The sequence below is a fragment of the Plutella xylostella genome, chromosome 12, assembly GCF_932276165.1.
Source record: "Plutella xylostella chromosome 12, ilPluXylo3.1, whole genome shotgun sequence".
Lineage (NCBI taxonomy): Eukaryota > Metazoa > Arthropoda > Insecta > Lepidoptera > Plutellidae > Plutella > Plutella xylostella.
Genome location: NC_063992.1, coordinates 1286198 through 1305215, shown reverse-complemented (window position 1 = coordinate 1305215; position 19018 = coordinate 1286198). Strand labels below are relative to the sequence as shown.

Here is a 19018-nt window from a genome sequence, read left to right as displayed (position 1 = left end):
TTCACTTTAAAACTAATTCACAGCTACGGCTAAGTATTATTTATAAATAAACAACTTAGTAAACATGTTTATTTATAACTGCCTTCATTTTTGTTTATTATAAGTAGTTCCTTGAGCAGTCACTGCCCTACTGCTGTGAATAATGTTGTAAAAATAAACAATTGCCATGATACTGATAAGGGCTGAACTTTGTTGTGATTGATAACTTAATGTTGCAGTCAAATTAACAAAGTAGTATTTTTGGGGTCCCGTACTTTTTAAATATTTTGTCTGAATGATAATGGAATGAGTCTACTGGTCCTACATGGAGGTAAGTACAATTAATTTTACAGTCATATAATTCATGCGTGAATTTTCTAACTTGAAAGGTAATAAATAGAATTTAATTATTAAAATAGTTTTTTTTACATGGTGGTAAAGCATTTTTGCCTCCAGTGGTCGCAAATATAATGACTTGTACCTGTACAATACATGCACATGAACATAGATTAGTTCCTAATTCAGTCGCATTAGAACCACCGTACTGTCAATGTGTGTCTTTATTTAGTGATTAAAACCTCAATATACAGTCCACTATTTAAACTTAATTATGTGGTTTTTATTTAAACGACCAGCACGCCACATAATATGGTCCATCTTCGCCTAAATTAATAATTAATAAAGACATCAGTGTTGCGGTTCCATGCGGTGTTCTGTGCGGCTCACAATATCAACCGCCATATTGCGTAGTGCGGGACTTAAAATAATTTGCGTCGTGTGTGTGCGCAAGTGCCACTTCAATAAGTGACTATAAACTTTACTGTGAAAAGCTGTGCTTTTTAAAAAACTGTGACCTGTGTTGCTGGTGTTATTGGTGTCATAGGACTCAGGCTGTGCTATTGACAGCAATTATAAAAAGGACATTGTTACCGTGCTGTGCCATTGACAGTTATCAGCCACGCATTGCGTGGTACGAGTAATAGTGCTACCTAGTGTTAATCACAACATACTTACCGTGTTCGGGCTGTTGCTATCGAGCAGTATTTTAATACGAACATCAGGACTAAACAAACATAAATTCAGCCTGCTATTGAGGCTGGTGCATATCAATCTTCATAAATATCGTCATTCGAATAGCAGAGGACAAGGTGAGCTGACTGAGTTCACGGTCAAGGACGGGAGCGGGAACATACGTCATCGACTGATTCACACAACTCCACGAGGCATCCGCCTTTGACAAAAGGAGCGGGCTATATCGTGCTGCAACGGGTAGGAGCGAGACAGCGAGACGTCGCTGTGCGAAGAACCCACCAATTGCGGACGAGAGCGGCCTCGGTGAACGTTTCCGATTGGTTCGTGAATGAAGCAAGTTCGCGACAATTCATTCAATTTCATTCCTTGACGCGCGACGCGAGCGCCTTTGAACTGCGACTGCTGCGCATTAACGCCATTTTGTTTTCTCTGTTCTCTTTATTTATTACGCAGTGTGCTCAGTCACGTTTTTTTTTTCTATTAAAAGTGAAAACTATAGTCGAATTGCACAATATAACTGTATTAATTAATTTTAAAAGTACGATTCACAATGGAAGACGATTTAAAACGCATGGTTGCGACCAGAGGTCAATTTAAAGGTACTATCACTAGACTAAGTAACCTCAAATTAGAAAATGTAACAAGGGAGCAGGTTCTCGTTAAAAAGGAACAGCTAGTGTCTACCTATCATAAATATTGTGAACTAACTATTGATATTTCAATTCTAGACCCGAACGACGACGAAAAAATTGACGAGTATGAGGATAAATACTTGATAACTTTGGCGGCACTAAATCAATGGCTCAATGAACATCAGTCAGCAGGTAACATTGAAGGGCCTAGCCAACCCCCGAAGGTATCCAGTATGACTCATCAGAGTCTTCCACGGATCGAGATTGGAAAGTTCAATGGCCAGGTAGGCAAATACCACGATTTTGTAAACTTGTTCAAAAGTATCATTGACAATGACACTAGGCTGTCGCAATGTGATAAATTTTATTATTTAAAAACCTTATTAGAAGGTGAGGCTGCGGATGTGGTGCAGCATTTAAGCTTAAGTGCCGAAAATTATAATGTTGCTTTGCAATTGTTAGCTGAGCGCTATGATAATAAGTTTAGGATAATTAACCATCACATAAACAGCATACTTGATCTACCTGTTATAAAGAAATGCTCTGCTGCTAGCTTAAGAGAGCTTGTATCCAAAACTAAACAACACTTGTCAGCATTAACTAACCTAGAAGTTCCCACACAGCACTGGGACTTAATGATTTTATGTATTTTACAGCGTAAGATTGACATGTACACCTTTAGATGCTTTCATCTAGAATTAAAAGATAACACTTTACCTAAACTAGATTTATTTCTGAAATTTCTAGATCAGCGAGCATCTGCACTTGAAACTGTGGCAGAGGTGCAACAACCGTGTACTTCTGTGAACAAATACCATGGAGCGAGCTTAGTGGCGGCTGCTGAGGGCCAAATAAGCAGATCATGTACCTATTGCCAGTCCAAGTATCATAACAAGCTTCATCAGTGCCAAAAATTCAAGCTAGCCTTGCCATCTGACCGCATAAAATTCGTTGAATCTAACAAATTATGCAAGCTTTGCTTAAACTCACATAAAGGTAAGTGTTACTTTGCGTTTAGGTGTGCTACATGTAAAGACAAACATAATACTTTAATTCATGACAGTGATAGTGTTGATTTATCAAAACAAGTTGCTTTATCAAGAAATTTAAGTGAAAATATATTATTACCTACTGTAAAGGTGAAGGTTTATGATAAAAATGGTAGGCCAATGTACTTGAGAGCCCTTTGCGACTCAGGTAGTCAAACTTCATTTATTTTGTCCGATGTGGCAAACAAAATTGATTGTCAATTGTTTAATGAGAAAACCATTATCAGTGGGATTTGTGGATCTAATGAAATCAAACAAAAGGCATCATTAACTGTTTATTCAACAGTAAACAACAATACACAAGATTTAACCTGTTGTGTAGTTAAAAATATAACTAGTAACTTGCCACAGTTTCCAGTTAACAAACAAAGCTTAAATATACCTCCAAATGTGCAATTAGCCGATCAGCAGTTTCACATTAGTGATAAAATAAGTATTCTATTAGGATGTGATATATTTTTCAGAATATTAATGAGAGAACAGCTGCCAGTGGCTCCAGGTGGGCTATATTTGCATAACACTATGTTTGGCTATATTGTAGCAGGCAAGTTACCACAGCATGGTAAGTATAAACAATGCCCGGTTAGTAACTTTTGTAGTAGCACAAGTAATATGATGTTAGACTCAGAGTTTGATCAAAATGAGATACAAAGGTTAAATTCAATTGACAATTCACTAAAAAGGTTATGGCAGTGTGAAGAGGTGCCTAAGGTCTATACAGAGGCCTCCTCAGAGCAGGAACTTGCTGAAATTCAGTTCTGTGAGTCAACAAAATTAATAGATGGTAGGTTTGAGGTGTCTTTACCTTTAAAGCAGGACTTTAAGGATATAAGGCTAGGTGATTCTTTATCACGGGCTCTTCAAAGGTTTTACAACCTAGAAAAGAGGTTCATTAGAGATCCTTCGTTACAGGAACCCTATAAAAAATTTATAGATGAGTATGTACAATTAGGGCATGGTAGATACTATGATATTAGCGATTACAATTTAGAGCAGGACCCGGTGTATTTCTTACCACACCATCCAGTAATTAATCAAAATAGTAAAACAACAAAACTTCGAGTAGTGTTTGATGGGTCAATGTTAACTAATGAAGGTGTTTCATTAAATGATCACTTATTAAATGGACCTTGTGTTCAAAATGACCTATTTAGCATTTTGATCTTATTTAGGTTAAATGGTAAATATGTGTTCATTTCTGACATTAAAAAAATGTTTAGAAATATTATGTTGAACAAAAAACAATGTTCACTACAAAACATACTGTGGAGAGACACACCACAGGAAGAAATAAGATGTATTCAATTGCTAAGTGTAACATATGGTCTCCGAAGTTCAAACTTCTTAGCTACAAGGTGTTTAAATGAGTTAGCTTACCGGTTCAAGGATAAGTACCCTCTGGGGGCAGCTACTTTGTTAAACAATGTCTATGTTGATGATGTCAGCGTAGGGAGTAATGATCTTGATGAACTCTGTGAGATTAAAAAACAGTTGACTGAGCTACTGAAGTTAGGTAGTTTTGAGTTGCACAAATGGAGTTCCAACCATCCAAAAATATTACAGGATATTCCTAAGAGTGATCAAAATCTTGAGGATATTGAGTTTTGTCAGCATGAAGATGCCTTTGTTAAAACATTAGGCATAAAGTACAATGTAAAAAAGGATACCTTTAATATAGGGTGTTCACAAAATGAGGTTCTTACAGAATATACCAAAAGACAGATTTTAAGTTTTTTGAGTAGTGTATTCGACCCGTTAGGTATAATAGGGCCTATAATTGTATTGGCAAAAATATTCATGCAACAGACATGGATGCTGAGGACTGCTTGGGATCAGGCAGTGCCCTATGATTTAAATAAAAAATTTAAAGAATTTGTTGAAAATTTGTTAGGTATGTCAGATATAGTGATACCTAGAAACATAAGAACATACGAACTTCAGTTAATAGAGCTAGTAGGGTTCTCTGATGCTTCCAACAAGGCATATGGAAGCTGTTTATATGTTAGAACTATTGATTATCAGGGAAATGTTAGTATGAACCTTCTATGTTCTAAATCCAGGATTAATCCTATGACTAAGTTGACCACACCGAGATTGGAGCTCAATAGCGCATTACTGCTGGCCAAGTTAGCCAAAAAGGTGTATGACACTTTAAAAACAAAGCTTAGCTTAAATGTGTATCTATATGTTGATTCAACAATTGTTTTGGCATGGTTAAATACAGAACCAGTCAAATTAAGTGTGTATGTAGCCAATAGGGTTAAGATGATTCGTGACTTAACTAAAGAGTTTTTATGGCTGTATGTAAATACCACAAAAAACCCAGCAGACTGCCTATCCAGAGGTGTTGAGCCACACTTGTTACAAAATTATGATCTTTGGTGGTGTGGTCCAGATTATTTTAAAGAAAGTAGCTATGTACATAGTAGCAGGGGGCTTAATTTCCCAGAGCAAATTCCTGAAGTTAAGATTTGCGGTATTTCTTTTGAAAAGAAAAAAGAAAAGTTTGAATTACTGTCAAAATGGTGTCCTTAACGGATGAAAACCCACAAAACGCAAGGCTAAGGCTCTGGGAGGAAAAGCAGCCCCAGGATCCTTTCCTACCTCTTGAGGAAAAACTTGCTCCCGGTAACAGTCTTCCCTGGCACATCTGGAAGACTCTAAATCGGTTGCGAGCAGAGGTAGGCTGCTGCAAGGACAATCTCTGTAAGTGGGGCTATACCGTTGGTACCAACCTATGCGACTGTGGTACCGCCCCCCAGACTATGGAGCATTTACTCTCCTGTCCCCTGTGCCCTTCCACCTGCACACGGGAAGACTTACTCCAGGCCAACCAGAATGCTATCAAAGTTGCTTCTTTTTGGTCTGGACAAATATAAAAAATCGCATTTCACTGACACGAAAGAAGAAGAACTGTCAAAATACTCAGATATAAATAAATTAATAAGGGTAATTGCTTGTATATACAGAGTTTACAACATTTGTAAAAAGGAAGGCCACTTAGGAGGTAACATAACTTGTGCTGAGTTAGACTTTGCATTAAAAATGATAATTAGGTGCGATCAAAAACATTATTTTGAAAGTGAGATGAATGCATTGACCTCAAATAAACCAATAAAAGGTAACCTTAGTTCATTGAACCCGTTCATTGATGACATGGGGCTACTGCGAGTAGGTGGTAGGTTGCAGCATGCTCAGATTCCTTATTTTCAAAAACATCCGATTATTTTGGCCAAGGGTTCAAATATTACGCATCTAATAATAGCTAATGAGCATAAGCTACTCATGCATGCAGGTCAAAGAATGATTTTATCAACTTTAAGCCAAAGGTATTACATTGTTAATGGATTAAGAGAAATAAAATGTGTTATACATAAATGTATTGTTTGTTTTAGGCTTAAGGCTAAAACAACGGAACAGCTGATGGGTTCATTGCCATTTGATAGGGTAAACCCTTGCCGTGCTTTTGAGAAAGTAGGTATTGATTATGGGGGTCCCTTCTCAGTTAAGGCACACCGTATCAGGAAACCATTAATTTATAAGGCATATATTCTCATCTTTGTATGCTTCGTCACAAAGGCGATACACATTGAGTTGGCTTCTAACATGACCACAGAATGCTTCCTGCAATGTTTAAAAAGATTTATAAGCCGTCGTAACAGGCCATCAATAATTTATTGTGATAATGCAGCTACATTCAAAGGGGCTAGCAACCAACTCAATGATTTATATTCAAATCACTCTAAAAAGGAGCACCAAGATACAGTGCATAGATTTGCAAGTGACTTAGGTATTGAATTTAATTTTATACCGGCATATTCACCAGTGTTCGGAGGTTTATGGGAGGCTGGCATAAAAAGTGCTAAATTTCATATGAAAAGGGTTATAGGCAACCAAGTACTCACTTATGAGGAGTTAAACTCTGTAATAATACAAATAGAGGGTGTATTAAACTCAAGACCACTCATCGCCTTACCAGCTACTGACACCACTGATATGGCCTATTTAACTCCTAGTCATTTTTTAACAGGAGCTGCTATGACTTCTATACCTGAACCTGATGTGAAAGATATACCCATTAATAGATTATCTTTCTGGAAACAATGTACAAAAATGATACAATGTTTTTGGAAGGCATGGCACAAGCAGTATCTTGTGCAACTACAGAACAGGCCCAAGTGGCGTTCTGATAGGCCTAACTTAGAAGTAGGTACTTTAGTAATAGTAAGGGAAGATAACTTACCTCCATTACAGTGGAAAATGGCTCGCATTGTGGAAGTGTATCCTGGTACAGATGGCAAGGTTAGGGCACTCACTGTTATTAACAGCAAAGGCACTAAAATGCGAACGAGTGTGCATAAGGTTTGTGTGTTGCCTATAGAATAAGTTATCTGATATCTGCTTACTTGATTCTGTCACTCAGCTCGATCTAGAGGTAATTTAAATTCTATTTGCTAGGTACTTTTTAGAGAATAAATAGTTAAGAATAATTATAACAGTATAATACCTTCAAATAATGTTGTGTTTACAAAATTACAGAGGTAATTTATACTCTTATTTGTCATACTCTTATCATAGTAGGTATAATTAAGCATATTTAATCGTTAGTTAAGTTGTACTAAGTACTTACCTAAACTTATGCTGTGTTAACAGTTGATTAAATTTAATAATAATTAATTATTTAAGCAGGTTCTTATGTAGCCATCTATAGAAATGTATAACCTAAGATAATTAAAATAAATAGGATTAATGAACTGTACTCAACATAAGTATTCTATAGATATAAAGAAAATGTAAGAAACTATTGTACTGATGATATTGTTACAATTTCATGTCAGCTATCTACCTATATTGTTACATAAATGTAATTTCAGTTTGGGAGCTTAATTTTTTTGATTTGTCAAACAATTATTGTTATTTTTGCCTTGGGCCCCAATTATGTACAATACATGCACATGAACATAGATTAGTTCCTAATTCAGTCGCATTAGAACCACCGTACTGTCAATGTGTGTCTTTATTTAGTGATTAAAACCTCAATATACAGTCCACTATTTAAACTTAATTATGTGGTTTTTATTTAAACGACCAGCACGCCACAGTACCTACCTTTAATAATTAACTATTGTGTAATGTAGTTGTTGTATAGACGTTACAATGAAAGTTAGCTTGTATTTACAATAATAATTAATAGTATATTATCTGTTAGTTTCCTGCCTCGATAAGACCCTGATTCATACAATGAGTAAGCTTCCTAAGTAGGGAATTTCTACAACCATTCCGACGTCTGAGTTGGTACAAAGTTCCTCTGGGTTCCCCAAAATCATTCCATTTATAAAACACATTTTTACAGTAAGTATATACTAATATGACTAACACAAGCTTGGGTATGATCCGTATGATATAAGACAAACAAAAAATACTACGGTACGTACTTATATATTTTATTAACTTTAACCATAAATAACAATCATAAGCGTATTCAATACCCGTTCTATTTTACTCTAAAAATAATTAGGTACTTATGTACTACATAGTAAATATTATACTTATAGTGCATACATTATACTCGTAGTATAAAAAGAGTGCACAGACGGAAACTTATAGACACTAATCCTTACTTCACTAAAATCTATTTTTTATTGATGAGTATTTCATAACCTAGATTTGTCCGTGTATCCATTTGATACAATTTCAGCTTCAGCATTCTTTTCAGTTGCCCTTTGCTGCTCTTCTTTGCGACCTGCACATAGTAAATAATATATTTAAAAAATGTTACAGGAACGACTGGGAGGCTATTTCAACTCATTCAAAATCACCCCAATACACAAAGTTAATCTGTAGATTATCTACTTATAGGTAAAATATTTCATCTTAAATTGGAGAGATTGTCGACTGTATTACATGGCCACCTGGCAAGGTGGATCATAAATTAAATAAATTTTAGGACATAAGCTAAGGTGATGAGGGTGTTTTCTATGTAAGCATCGATAATCCACAAATTTATGGTCCACCGGGGAATTGAATCCGGTTCATCTAGCAGTTGTTCCGTTACCACTGGACAACGACATAAGCTACATTTTTTTCCATAAATATACATTATATTGGATACTGGGTGTTAAAAAGGTGGTACTTATAGTAAAATAGCTGTTCCCGCGCGCTTCGCTTCGCCTTAAAAAGTTTTCCCGTGGGAATTCCGCGATAAAAAGTAGCCTATGTTCTTTCCCAGGGTCTAGACCGTATGTATACCAAATTTCATTCAAATCCGTTCAGTAGTTTTGGCGTGAAAGAGTAACAGACAGACAGACAGACAGACACAGTTACTTTCACATTTATAATATTAGTTAGGATTAGGATAATCCATAAGGGGGTGACTCAAGAGGTCATTACTACTATTCCACTTATGTAAAATTCTTTATAAATAGGCATATAATACAAGTACCTGGTGTAAGCGCCATCTTGATGAGAGTGGAGCAGGGCGAGTCTATGAGCAGAGTCGCGAAGAACGCAACGAAAAGAGCCAACGAGAAGTCTGCGATGAACCTGAAAAGCTAAACGTAAAGAGCACATTAGTATTTTTATTACCCAACGAAAAAATGGATACCTAATCCATAATCAAAGCCTATTTCATATATCGATAAGTTTGTCATTTTACGTACCTATGTGAATGTCTGGTCTGTGGCCATTATAAGAATCCGTTAGGGTGTTATTGTAACAATGGTTTAGTAAGGCAAAAGGGGTAACTTGACTTACTTGACGTACAACTTGTTCTTCTGGAGAATTTTCGATGGCAGAAAGGGTTTATCTATCTAAGTTAAGGGTAAATAGAAATAATGATACTTACGAATGCCTCATCGGAGAAGTGCACCGGAGCCAGGTGGGTGTAGTTGACGATGTTGAGTATGGCGTAGTGGAAGATGTACATGGCGTAGGAGAGACGAGCCGGGACCTTCCAGAAGCGGAGGGAGAGGAACCAGTTTAGTGGACCTGTGAGGTGAATGAATCAACTTAGAAATAAAGAAAAGAAAGAAAGAAAAACGTTTAGGTATTTAGTGACGTACAGCACACACACACACACACAACCCTTATTCAGCTTAGCGGGCAGAGCAGAATGACAATTTTTTACACTCAGGATACGATCCCTAAATCGCTAATAATAAACCACCCTACTAATGGGAACTTATATTCTAGAAACTCCGGCAGCCAATTTACAGCAATAAACTTGTACTACATGCCTCGGTTATGAAAACTTCATATTTTCATACAAAATTACTCTAAGAATTCTACTTCACGTTCACGATGAGAATTCATGCTAAGGGGTCTGAGCTCCATATTTACCGCCATATCCCTTATGACACGCAAAGATGGTCCAGCCCACGGCGGCGGCCCACAGCGGGCGCAGGAAGGAGTTGATCATCGTGTCCGCCAGCCTGTGCCGCCACGAGCTCTGCTGCACCGGGTATGTCACACAGATGACAGCTGTCAATATTGCCGCGGAAATAGACCATAGACCATAGTGCAATCTATAGAATAAGTCGGAAACGGAAGACCAAGACTAACCTCTCCGGAAGTTACATCATCTACATTCTCCACGCGACAAATGCGCGTTGTAACAATGACAGCGCCGTATTTATAAATCGCTATATAGTGACGTTTATCTACTTACTTCGAAAACAGACCCGTGCAGTGAGGACTGATTCCTAATAAAACAGAAACACACTAACGAAAATTTAATTTTCAGCAACACTAGCACACTGTAATGCTATTTGGGTACACCCTTTCCCTATAAAGTCATCATATTTACCTCCATATCCCTTATGACACGCAAAGATGGTCCAGCCCACGGCGGCGGCCCACAGCGGGCGCATGAAGGAGTTGAGCATCGTGTCCGCCAGCCTGTGCCGCCACGAGCTCTGCTGCACCGGGTACGTCACAAGGATCGTGCATGTGAGGATCAGTGTGGATATTGACCATAGAGCTAGGAGGAGTGGCTGGAAAGAAAAAAGTTTTTTTAAAGAATAGTTTTAAAAATACATTCCAATAATAAGTACCTATTTCAAAATTTTGCTACAACGCTGGCGCTAGATATGGTAGCGCCAGCGTTACCTACCTAGTTAAATAAGAAAGTAGATAGATACCTATATTTATAAAAAATATTACAGGTGGTTTGTTATACATACGAGGGCGGGTCAATAAGTCCGTGACTTTTATAATTTCCCGCCACTTAACTGAAAGAACAACACTGCTCCTGTCAACAGGCAACTGTCAGTTGACATCTGTCAAAATTTGGACCAGTTACGTCACTTGGTTTGTGTTTTACACCCGTTTTTAGCAACTACCGCGTGATTTAAAAACATAATGGAAAAAACTGAATTTCGTGTGCTCACTAAGCATGTTTTTTTTGCGGAAAAAAACCATCACTGAAACCAAGGCTAAGCTTGATAAAGATTATGGGGACTCTGCACCATCAATATCTATGGTAAAAAGTGGTTTACTGAATTCCGTTCTGGCCATACAAGTACGGAAGATGCCGGACGTCCATGGCACCCAGTTGAGGTCTCTACACCTGAAATCATTGAAAAAATTCACGGCATGTTGTTGGCCGATCGGAGATTGAAAGTGAGAGGTATAGTGGAAGCCACACGGATATCACGTGGCTCAGTGGTTTCAATTTTGAATGATCACTTGGGTATGAAAAAGCTTTCCGCAAGATGGGTGCCGCGTTTGCTCACAAACGCAATCGAATGACAACTTCGCAGAGGAGTGTTTGGCGTTGTTAAACCGAAATTCGGACGAGTTTTTGCGCCGTTTTGTAACCCTGGATGAAACGTGGATCCACCACAACACACCAGAGACCAAACAGCAGTCTAAACAGTGGGTTTCTCGGGTTGAATCGGCGCCAAGGAAGGCCAAGGTGGGTATTTTGATGACCTCGAGAAACCTCATTTTTTGGAAGGGATAAAAAAATTGCAGAAACTTTCGACAAAGTGTATAGTGCTCAAAGGAGACTACGTTGAAAAATTAAAAATAAAATTATCCAAAAACCAGTATTTTCTTCAAAAAGTCACGGACTTATTGACCCGCCCTCGTATACAGGCTGTCCATGAAAGTATGAATCAGTATAGGGGGTGACTAGGGGGTCTACATAAATAATCTCTCTCGGTTACTTTTTAATATAGGTACTTACTTACCTAAGTGGTATGATTTTACGCCCGCCTGGCACAGGTATCTTTGTATACCTAATAGGTAGGTCCTAGCCTTAGTTCAGAAACTGTTATTTTCTTTACTGTAATAAACAATATTTTCTATTTTCTAATAGGTAATAAACAATATTTCTTTACGGTCACGAATTAATCATAAAACGACCTTCCTTTCCTTTGACCCAAAATTACACAGACAATCTATAGGTATAATTGTAAGTTATCTATTTTATAGGCACAACATAACATACCTTTTTAAGATGCAATTTCTGGTTCTTGGTCAAGTACAGCACGTATCCATACAACATGCCGACGAAGAACGGCGAGGCGCGGGTCAGAGTGTTCATGTAGTATAATCTGAAGTAGTCACGAGTGTTACCCACTATCCTGAAATTATAATTAACTCATTAGGTATTTTTATCTGGTAGGTAACTGGATTTTTACATTAATTGTAGAGAAGTTGATGGTAGTTTACGCTAGAGGCGCCACTGTGTTTGTGCGAACATTATTTGTAAAAAGTTTGATGTTAGTTTCCACCAGAGGCGTCACTTTGTATGCGTGGAGCCGTAAAGTAACATACGTTTAAAAGCAAATCAATCTTTATTGGTTTAAACACTTCGATAAACATTAATACAAACTAGAGGGACTGTCAAAAACGTTTTGACTAAATAACACATCACTTTCCATATAATATGATCTCTTATTATATATTCAGTCAGGTGAGAAGATTTTGTTACTTTATACATGTGGGACGATAGTTGTCGTCAGGTTGGACATAAATGTTTATCTCGGTTTAACATTACAGTACTTAAACAAAATGTAGGCATTATTTAGCTTTGTTTTTGTATCTTTAACAAACGATTGTTTATCAAAGGGTTACTAGGTAAACTTCTTACTTAGCACTAAATCCATTGACAGCATTATACACAGTAGCCGCGGTCAAGGAGGCGATCAGTACCAGCGTCATGCTAGTCCAGGCGGCCCTCCTTCCACTCAGCACCCAGAACAGCACCAGAGGAGACAGGATGTGGAGCTGGATATCCACCGCCAGGTACCAGCCTTGGCCGACGCACTGCGAGAAGGAAGGAATGTCAAAGGTGTAGATGAGAGGAAAAGTTGGGGTTAGGTTTGAATTGTTTATAAGATACGGATGGAGTATTTCAAATGGGTTTTTTGTTGGGGAGGTGATTCATTATTAATTTTCATTAATTAATCTATTGCTACCTTGCTTTCACGGTATACAGACAGGAAATTAATATATCTTGCTCTTAAATTTTAATTTGGGTGCGAGGAATATGATATTGAGGATTGAGACTCAGAATCCTCAATATCAAACTCAATTTAAGAAAACTTATTTCTTAATCAGGAATTGGGTTAAGTTTAGTTTATCAGAAGGGGACGGCGCGTACGCAGTCCCCACTACCAAAAATTACGCATCCGAGATATCCACATTAGGGATATTCGCAAAGGTCAACCCAACCGCAGTGCAATGGAAGGGCCTCGCTCTGGGGGAACCGCCTTCTTGATCACGGTGTCCCCTATGCCAGGTAAGTATGCTTTCACTAAGTTGGGTCGGGGAAGTCGTTGTTTGAGAAAAAATCTTAATACCGCGATGCAGACCAATGCACAGTGACATCTACTTGTGACTATAGTACTAAATTTATCGACGGTGCTGCCATCTACAGAAATTATGTAACATTAAGTAGTAACCGAGCTCAGCATTTTTAATGACGCATGACGGCATACACAATACACACACCGTGAGGGGATTGATATTGTTGATATTGTTGTGGAGATAATAATATTCACTTTTAAAATGTTAAAATCTTTAAGGGCTGATTTTTCAATGGTCATATGAACGTTATCTGAGGAATAAAATTGATGCTGTCGCGTCTGAATGTTTGTATTTGACAGTGACAGCAACAATTTTATTATTCAGATAACACTTATCTGACCTTTGAAAAATCAGCCCTAAATGATATATGTGCAGGAGGCAGCCGCCCTCGGCATGAGCTGGCACGAAGTCGAAGGCGTGGCACAGGACCGGTCAGAGTGGAAATCTACACTTCGAGCCCTATGTCCCTGATTAGGGATCCCAGGACCTGATGATGATGAAATGATATAAGCCACATGCCAAGTCAAGCCAAGAATTTTATTGTTGCTGAAGTCGTCTGATCATTAAATGAACACAGACAAATACACAAACGCCATGGACAAAGAAAATTAAAGAAAAGATACAAAATGCCTAATCTAATAAGATGATTAATAATTACACAAAAGTAATTTCATTTCATCTGTAGTAGAAAATTATTCATTCCTATTCCACCAAGAATCGACATTGAAAACACTAAACAATAAATTAAAATACCAAATTAAAGATGTCTTATGTTTGCTCTTAATTTCCAAATTCCACATACTTACCATTTTGCTCTGGTTCGTATAGTTCTGCACATAAAGCAGAGTGGACCACCAGTAGGTCCGGCACCTGTCGACTTTGCTCGCGAACACGGACCAATATGGTCCATCAGCGACGTGGTTGTACCAGGAGGCTATGAGTAGAATGGCGGCTGCCAGGATCGGGAACATCCGTAGCAAGCGGTTCAAGTAGAACAGATGCACGTTTTTTATTAGGTCCACTGTGGAAAGATGAATTACATTAGACTAGAGGTAGATTCGCTAGGGAGATCACAAAAAAAATATGTCTAGTTGAGATAAAATTGAATTAGTAAGTTCTAATGAGAATGCAAAGGGAAATGAAACTATTGGAAGGCATGTATAAGAAGATAAAGTAACGAAAGAAATAACATGAGCTTTTTAAATAATAATAGTGCTTACTCAACTATTTAATACTCTAACAATTCAGAGTTTGCTACTGTGTTTTACTTACTTCTTTTAAATTTCCCTGCAGTAGTGTAAACGACTAACAAGCCACTTAGAAGGAAGAATGTATCGACCGTGATTGGTGCTGCAGTAATTAGGATCGAATGCCATGACTCCAGCCACTGGAAAATAAAAGAAGATTACTTTTTTACAGAAAGTATCAAAATCTACAATTTATAAAAAAAATTATTAAATTGCATGTTTTTTTATTAAAAACCGGGAGTCCACATTGTTCTATAAGTTAAAATTATACATTATTTGATCAAACATTATGATAAGTACCTAGTATCATATTGTTTTTATTTCATAAATTCACTGTAGTATTCGGTAAATTTGATTTGCGTGATAGTGATAAGGTAATCGTATTGTTCATTGTTTACGGTATGCTTATAATCTCTGTTATTTCAACTAGTGAGTATGATGATGATGATACTGCTATTACTGCTTCATTCTGGATTACAGTAGATGCAGTTTGGATTTAACAAGAATTAACAGTAAGTATAAGTAACGCAAACTGCATGGGAGGCCATTATAGAATTTCATTTTACGTGGATTTTAGGAAGTTTTGAGAATTCTTTCTTTGGTTTTTTGACTAATCGAGTGTTTTACTGTATAAAATAGTATTATCTATACTCACTTCCTGTCTCGCCAAAGGGTTGGCAAGAGGGAATGCTCCAAGCGTAGAATAAGTGTGTCCGAGGATGACCCAAGCCATTGCCAACACTCGGATCCCATCGAGACATTCTATGGTGCTAGGAGACGAAGTCACGGTGACCAATCGCTTACAATTTGTGTACACGGAAAATGATCTGTACAGTGCATTTGCCGTCTTCGGATCTGTTGACATATAATTTTAATAAGATAGTATAATTATACAAAATTATTCATAATTTTAAGTCTTAATTTGACATTACGAAACGCTAAGAAAGTCGCTAAATAATACATGGGTATGTTCCCTAGAATTGGGCAAACGATACAATTTTCAAGATAGTAAAGGTTGATTAAAACGACACCTAATGCTTTGATTCAAATACAAAAATGAAATTACCTCTTTTCAGAAGAAAACAGTGATTGATGTCATACGTAGTGCTGATTAACGTTAGCAATCCAATAAATCCAAATATGACGCTGGGAACAAAGATATATATAAGATATATATAATAATGTTATCCTGATTAAAATAGCCAGAATATACTGAAACAAACTAGCAAAATTAAAAGTAAGATTTATGTACCTACTTTTACCTATTTGTTGGTACATACCATGCCACATAGTCTGCAGTGACATAAGGCTTGTCATTGGGCAGTCTGCAGAAGTCCTCGGTATACTCCAGTCCTGCAGATACTGCGTTTCCGTAAAAGGAGTCTAAAGCTTCTTTGGTAGTACAAGTCTTTGGGATGCAAGCAGCTAGTTTTAGACTCAAAGAAGCTAAGACACTGTCCGTTGATACTCTGTAATTGTCATCGTCATACGTAAATATATGTAGAAAGTAAGAAAAAGAAAAATGTTTATAATATACGTCCAGTCTGTTTCCTCAAAGATAAAATAAAATAATTACAGACCACCTAGGTATTCCAATTAATTTGTCATAACATACGATGGAAGTACCGATACTTTATCGGAAATTATTAATTTTACGCATTAACACAGATTTTGTTGATAATGATGTTAACGGATTTACAGCGAATCAATAATCCGGTGAGTAATCGTAAAATAAACAAGATTTAAGAAATCCATTTTTTTTTCGTTATTAGTCAATCAGCAAGCCTTTTTATGTTAGGCATAGCGTTAAATGAATCATCTATTTATGACCATGCAGAAACTGTTTATTATGTATCTAGAAGATACAAAAATATAACATGCAGAATAAATTACACAGAAAAAACTTACTTACCTGCCATTTTCGTTAACTTCTACGCCAAGCAAATTGTGTAGACTTTTTTCAAGTGTTTTAACATTTCTGATATTACTTTCATTGTTTTCAAAATCCAAAACAGTATTGTTTGAGAATAATAGTCCAAAAGGATTGTTTGATAAGGTGACAGAGTCTATAGCATCTGGCCATTGTAAATTGCCTTGTTGTAAAGGTACTGAAATCATGCAGTATTTTCCGTCTATAGTTCGGTCCTCAAAATCTTCACCTATATCCAGACATTGGAAATAGTTTCCCAAATCGACCAAGTTAAAGGACGTTATACCTCGGGGTATCTTTATACCTGCGTCTAAAACTGAAAAAATACCATCATTATTTTAACTGGCCTGATACTAGTAGGCTGGAAGGTTATTATAAAAAAAAATATCAGACTTACATTTTAATTTCCGCAGTATATTAATAGGATCCGCTAAAAAATCGAGTTCCTTCTTGCACTTATCTGTATCTAGTACTTCTTTGTACAGATTTTCATCAAAAGCACTGGGAGATCCAAAACTTTCTAACTCTATCGTGCATTTCACAAAATTAGACCAGAAAATTAAACATAAAAATATTTTCACGTGAAAAAGATCCATAATTAAATATAAAAAAAGACTAATTAGGGACACTGCTGGTCGTGATTTAACTATCGGAACAAGTTTTTTATATTTTATTGTAAAAAATATAGATAATAATGATCGGTCTGATAAAATGCTACGTATTAGTTAGAAAACATGATTACAACGGAATCAATACACGATCGACAAATGATTTTAATGATATAGATAATTTTAGGATAAAATAATAAGTAAATAGGAATATTTTGCTAGATTTTGGTAAGCTTGGCCAAGGTTACTTAGCTATAAGTAATTATTATTTATTTTAATTGAATGAATGACAAGACTTAGTTTGAATGAATGTTGTTATCATGGTAAATTATTTATAATTATTATTATTCACAGACGATGATACTTATACCCAATAGGTGATTTACTGCTACGTATGATCTCAATTCTAATGTCACCACACCTCTCACCGAAAACCCAACATTCATAACCATTAATTATTTTACTGTTAAGCAATATAGTAGGTAGTTAGATTATTTATTTAACCAAAGATTTACACATGTTACTTATCTTTTTTATAAAAAAAGTAAACAAGGTAGATTAGGTAAGTATCAATAAGCTATGAACGTAATAATTTTCCAATTGGAAATATCCTCTCTAACCTAAACCTGTCTCGCTCAGCATCCTGTTTGTCTAGAAGAGTATTTTTCCTCAGGGCCAACCATTCGTAGTGCACTTGACCTAATAATGATATTGCTGCAGCCTCCAACACTGATGACCCTGGGTCTTCATCAGGATGACACTAAATAAAAAGGTACTTGCTCAGTCAAGTCTGAGGAGTAATGTGCTCATTGGGTTCCCGAGAATGCACCGATATTGGTTATTTTTTACTCTCGAAGAGCTTAAGATAAGAGGTATGTTATGAAAATAATTATTATAGATTTGTATCATTTTTGCCATGTCTCTTTTTGTAGAAAATTTGATATGTATTTGTCTTAGCCTGACATACTGGAGGTCAAACTCTAAGGCGTATGTGCGCCGTAACAGTATTTGTTTTTTTAATGTGCATCTTATAATCACCACCGTTGTTTTATAATTCAGAATTATCAATTGTTAACTAAATCGTATGGTTTGTGGCAAAACGAAGGATTTTTGAGATAATTAGGTTATCGGTAAACAGTTGGGTGTGTCAGTCGCTGACTGTCAGGGTGCGCCGAAGAACGTACGTATAGTATATAGTATAAAGTTCTCAGGTCTTGGATGTGCCCGTAAAATGGCAATAGGCCCGCCCCCTATTACATTGGGACTAACATAACACTCTGGCGAAAAGTGGGTGCAGCAATGCACCTCTGCCTACCCCGCAAGGGAGTACATTAGTACAAGGCGTGAGTGCGTGTTTTTTATAAAGCACAGTTGATAGTACCTGACCACATTCCTCATGTTTGTTTTAATACAAATATTCCACAGTTTACATTTATAACGTGTTTATAACCAAAGCGGTACGCCAAACACCTGTTACGGAACCCCGATAAAAGATACAAGGGAAATGAGCTGTCAATTGTGCAACTAAATAACTGAACACGAGGGTTCCCGGCGGGGAGCGATGCTGGCGACGACAGCGAGCTGTTGTCAGACAAATTGTACCATCATTTTATATGTATATATAATCAATAAATAAATAATGATAACCGTTTTCTACGCATTTTGAAAAGGTCAAATTTTTTGGGGTCTCTTTTTTAATCTGTATCGGGACCTGATTTGGAACTCA

At 36.8% G+C, this 19018-nt stretch overlaps 1 protein-coding gene and 1 non-coding gene across 2 annotated transcripts; both read right to left on the bottom strand.

Annotated features, from left to right (window-relative positions):
• Nucleotides 1-372: 372 nt before the first annotated feature.
• LOC105386370 (nose resistant to fluoxetine protein 6) lies at nt 373-17345 on the bottom strand. Its single transcript, XM_048624378.1, has 14 exons — nt 17082-17345; nt 16667-17000; nt 16035-16223; nt 15821-15900; nt 15410-15609; nt 14780-14894; nt 14314-14528; nt 12789-12964; nt 12144-12279; nt 10497-10683; nt 9537-9679; nt 9135-9243; nt 7802-8435; nt 373-460 (listed from the first exon to the last, which is right to left on the bottom strand). The coding sequence occupies exons 1-13, from the start codon at nt 17278-17280 to the stop codon at nt 8347-8349; spliced, it is 2172 nt and encodes a 723-aa protein (XP_048480335.1). The 5' UTR covers nt 17281-17345; the 3' UTR covers nt 373-460; nt 7802-8346.
• Nucleotides 13286-13447, bottom strand: LOC119694088. Its single transcript, XR_005254745.1, has one exon. It is a non-coding gene; the product is annotated as a U1 spliceosomal RNA (small nuclear RNA).
• Nucleotides 17346-19018: the final 1673 nt, after the last annotated feature.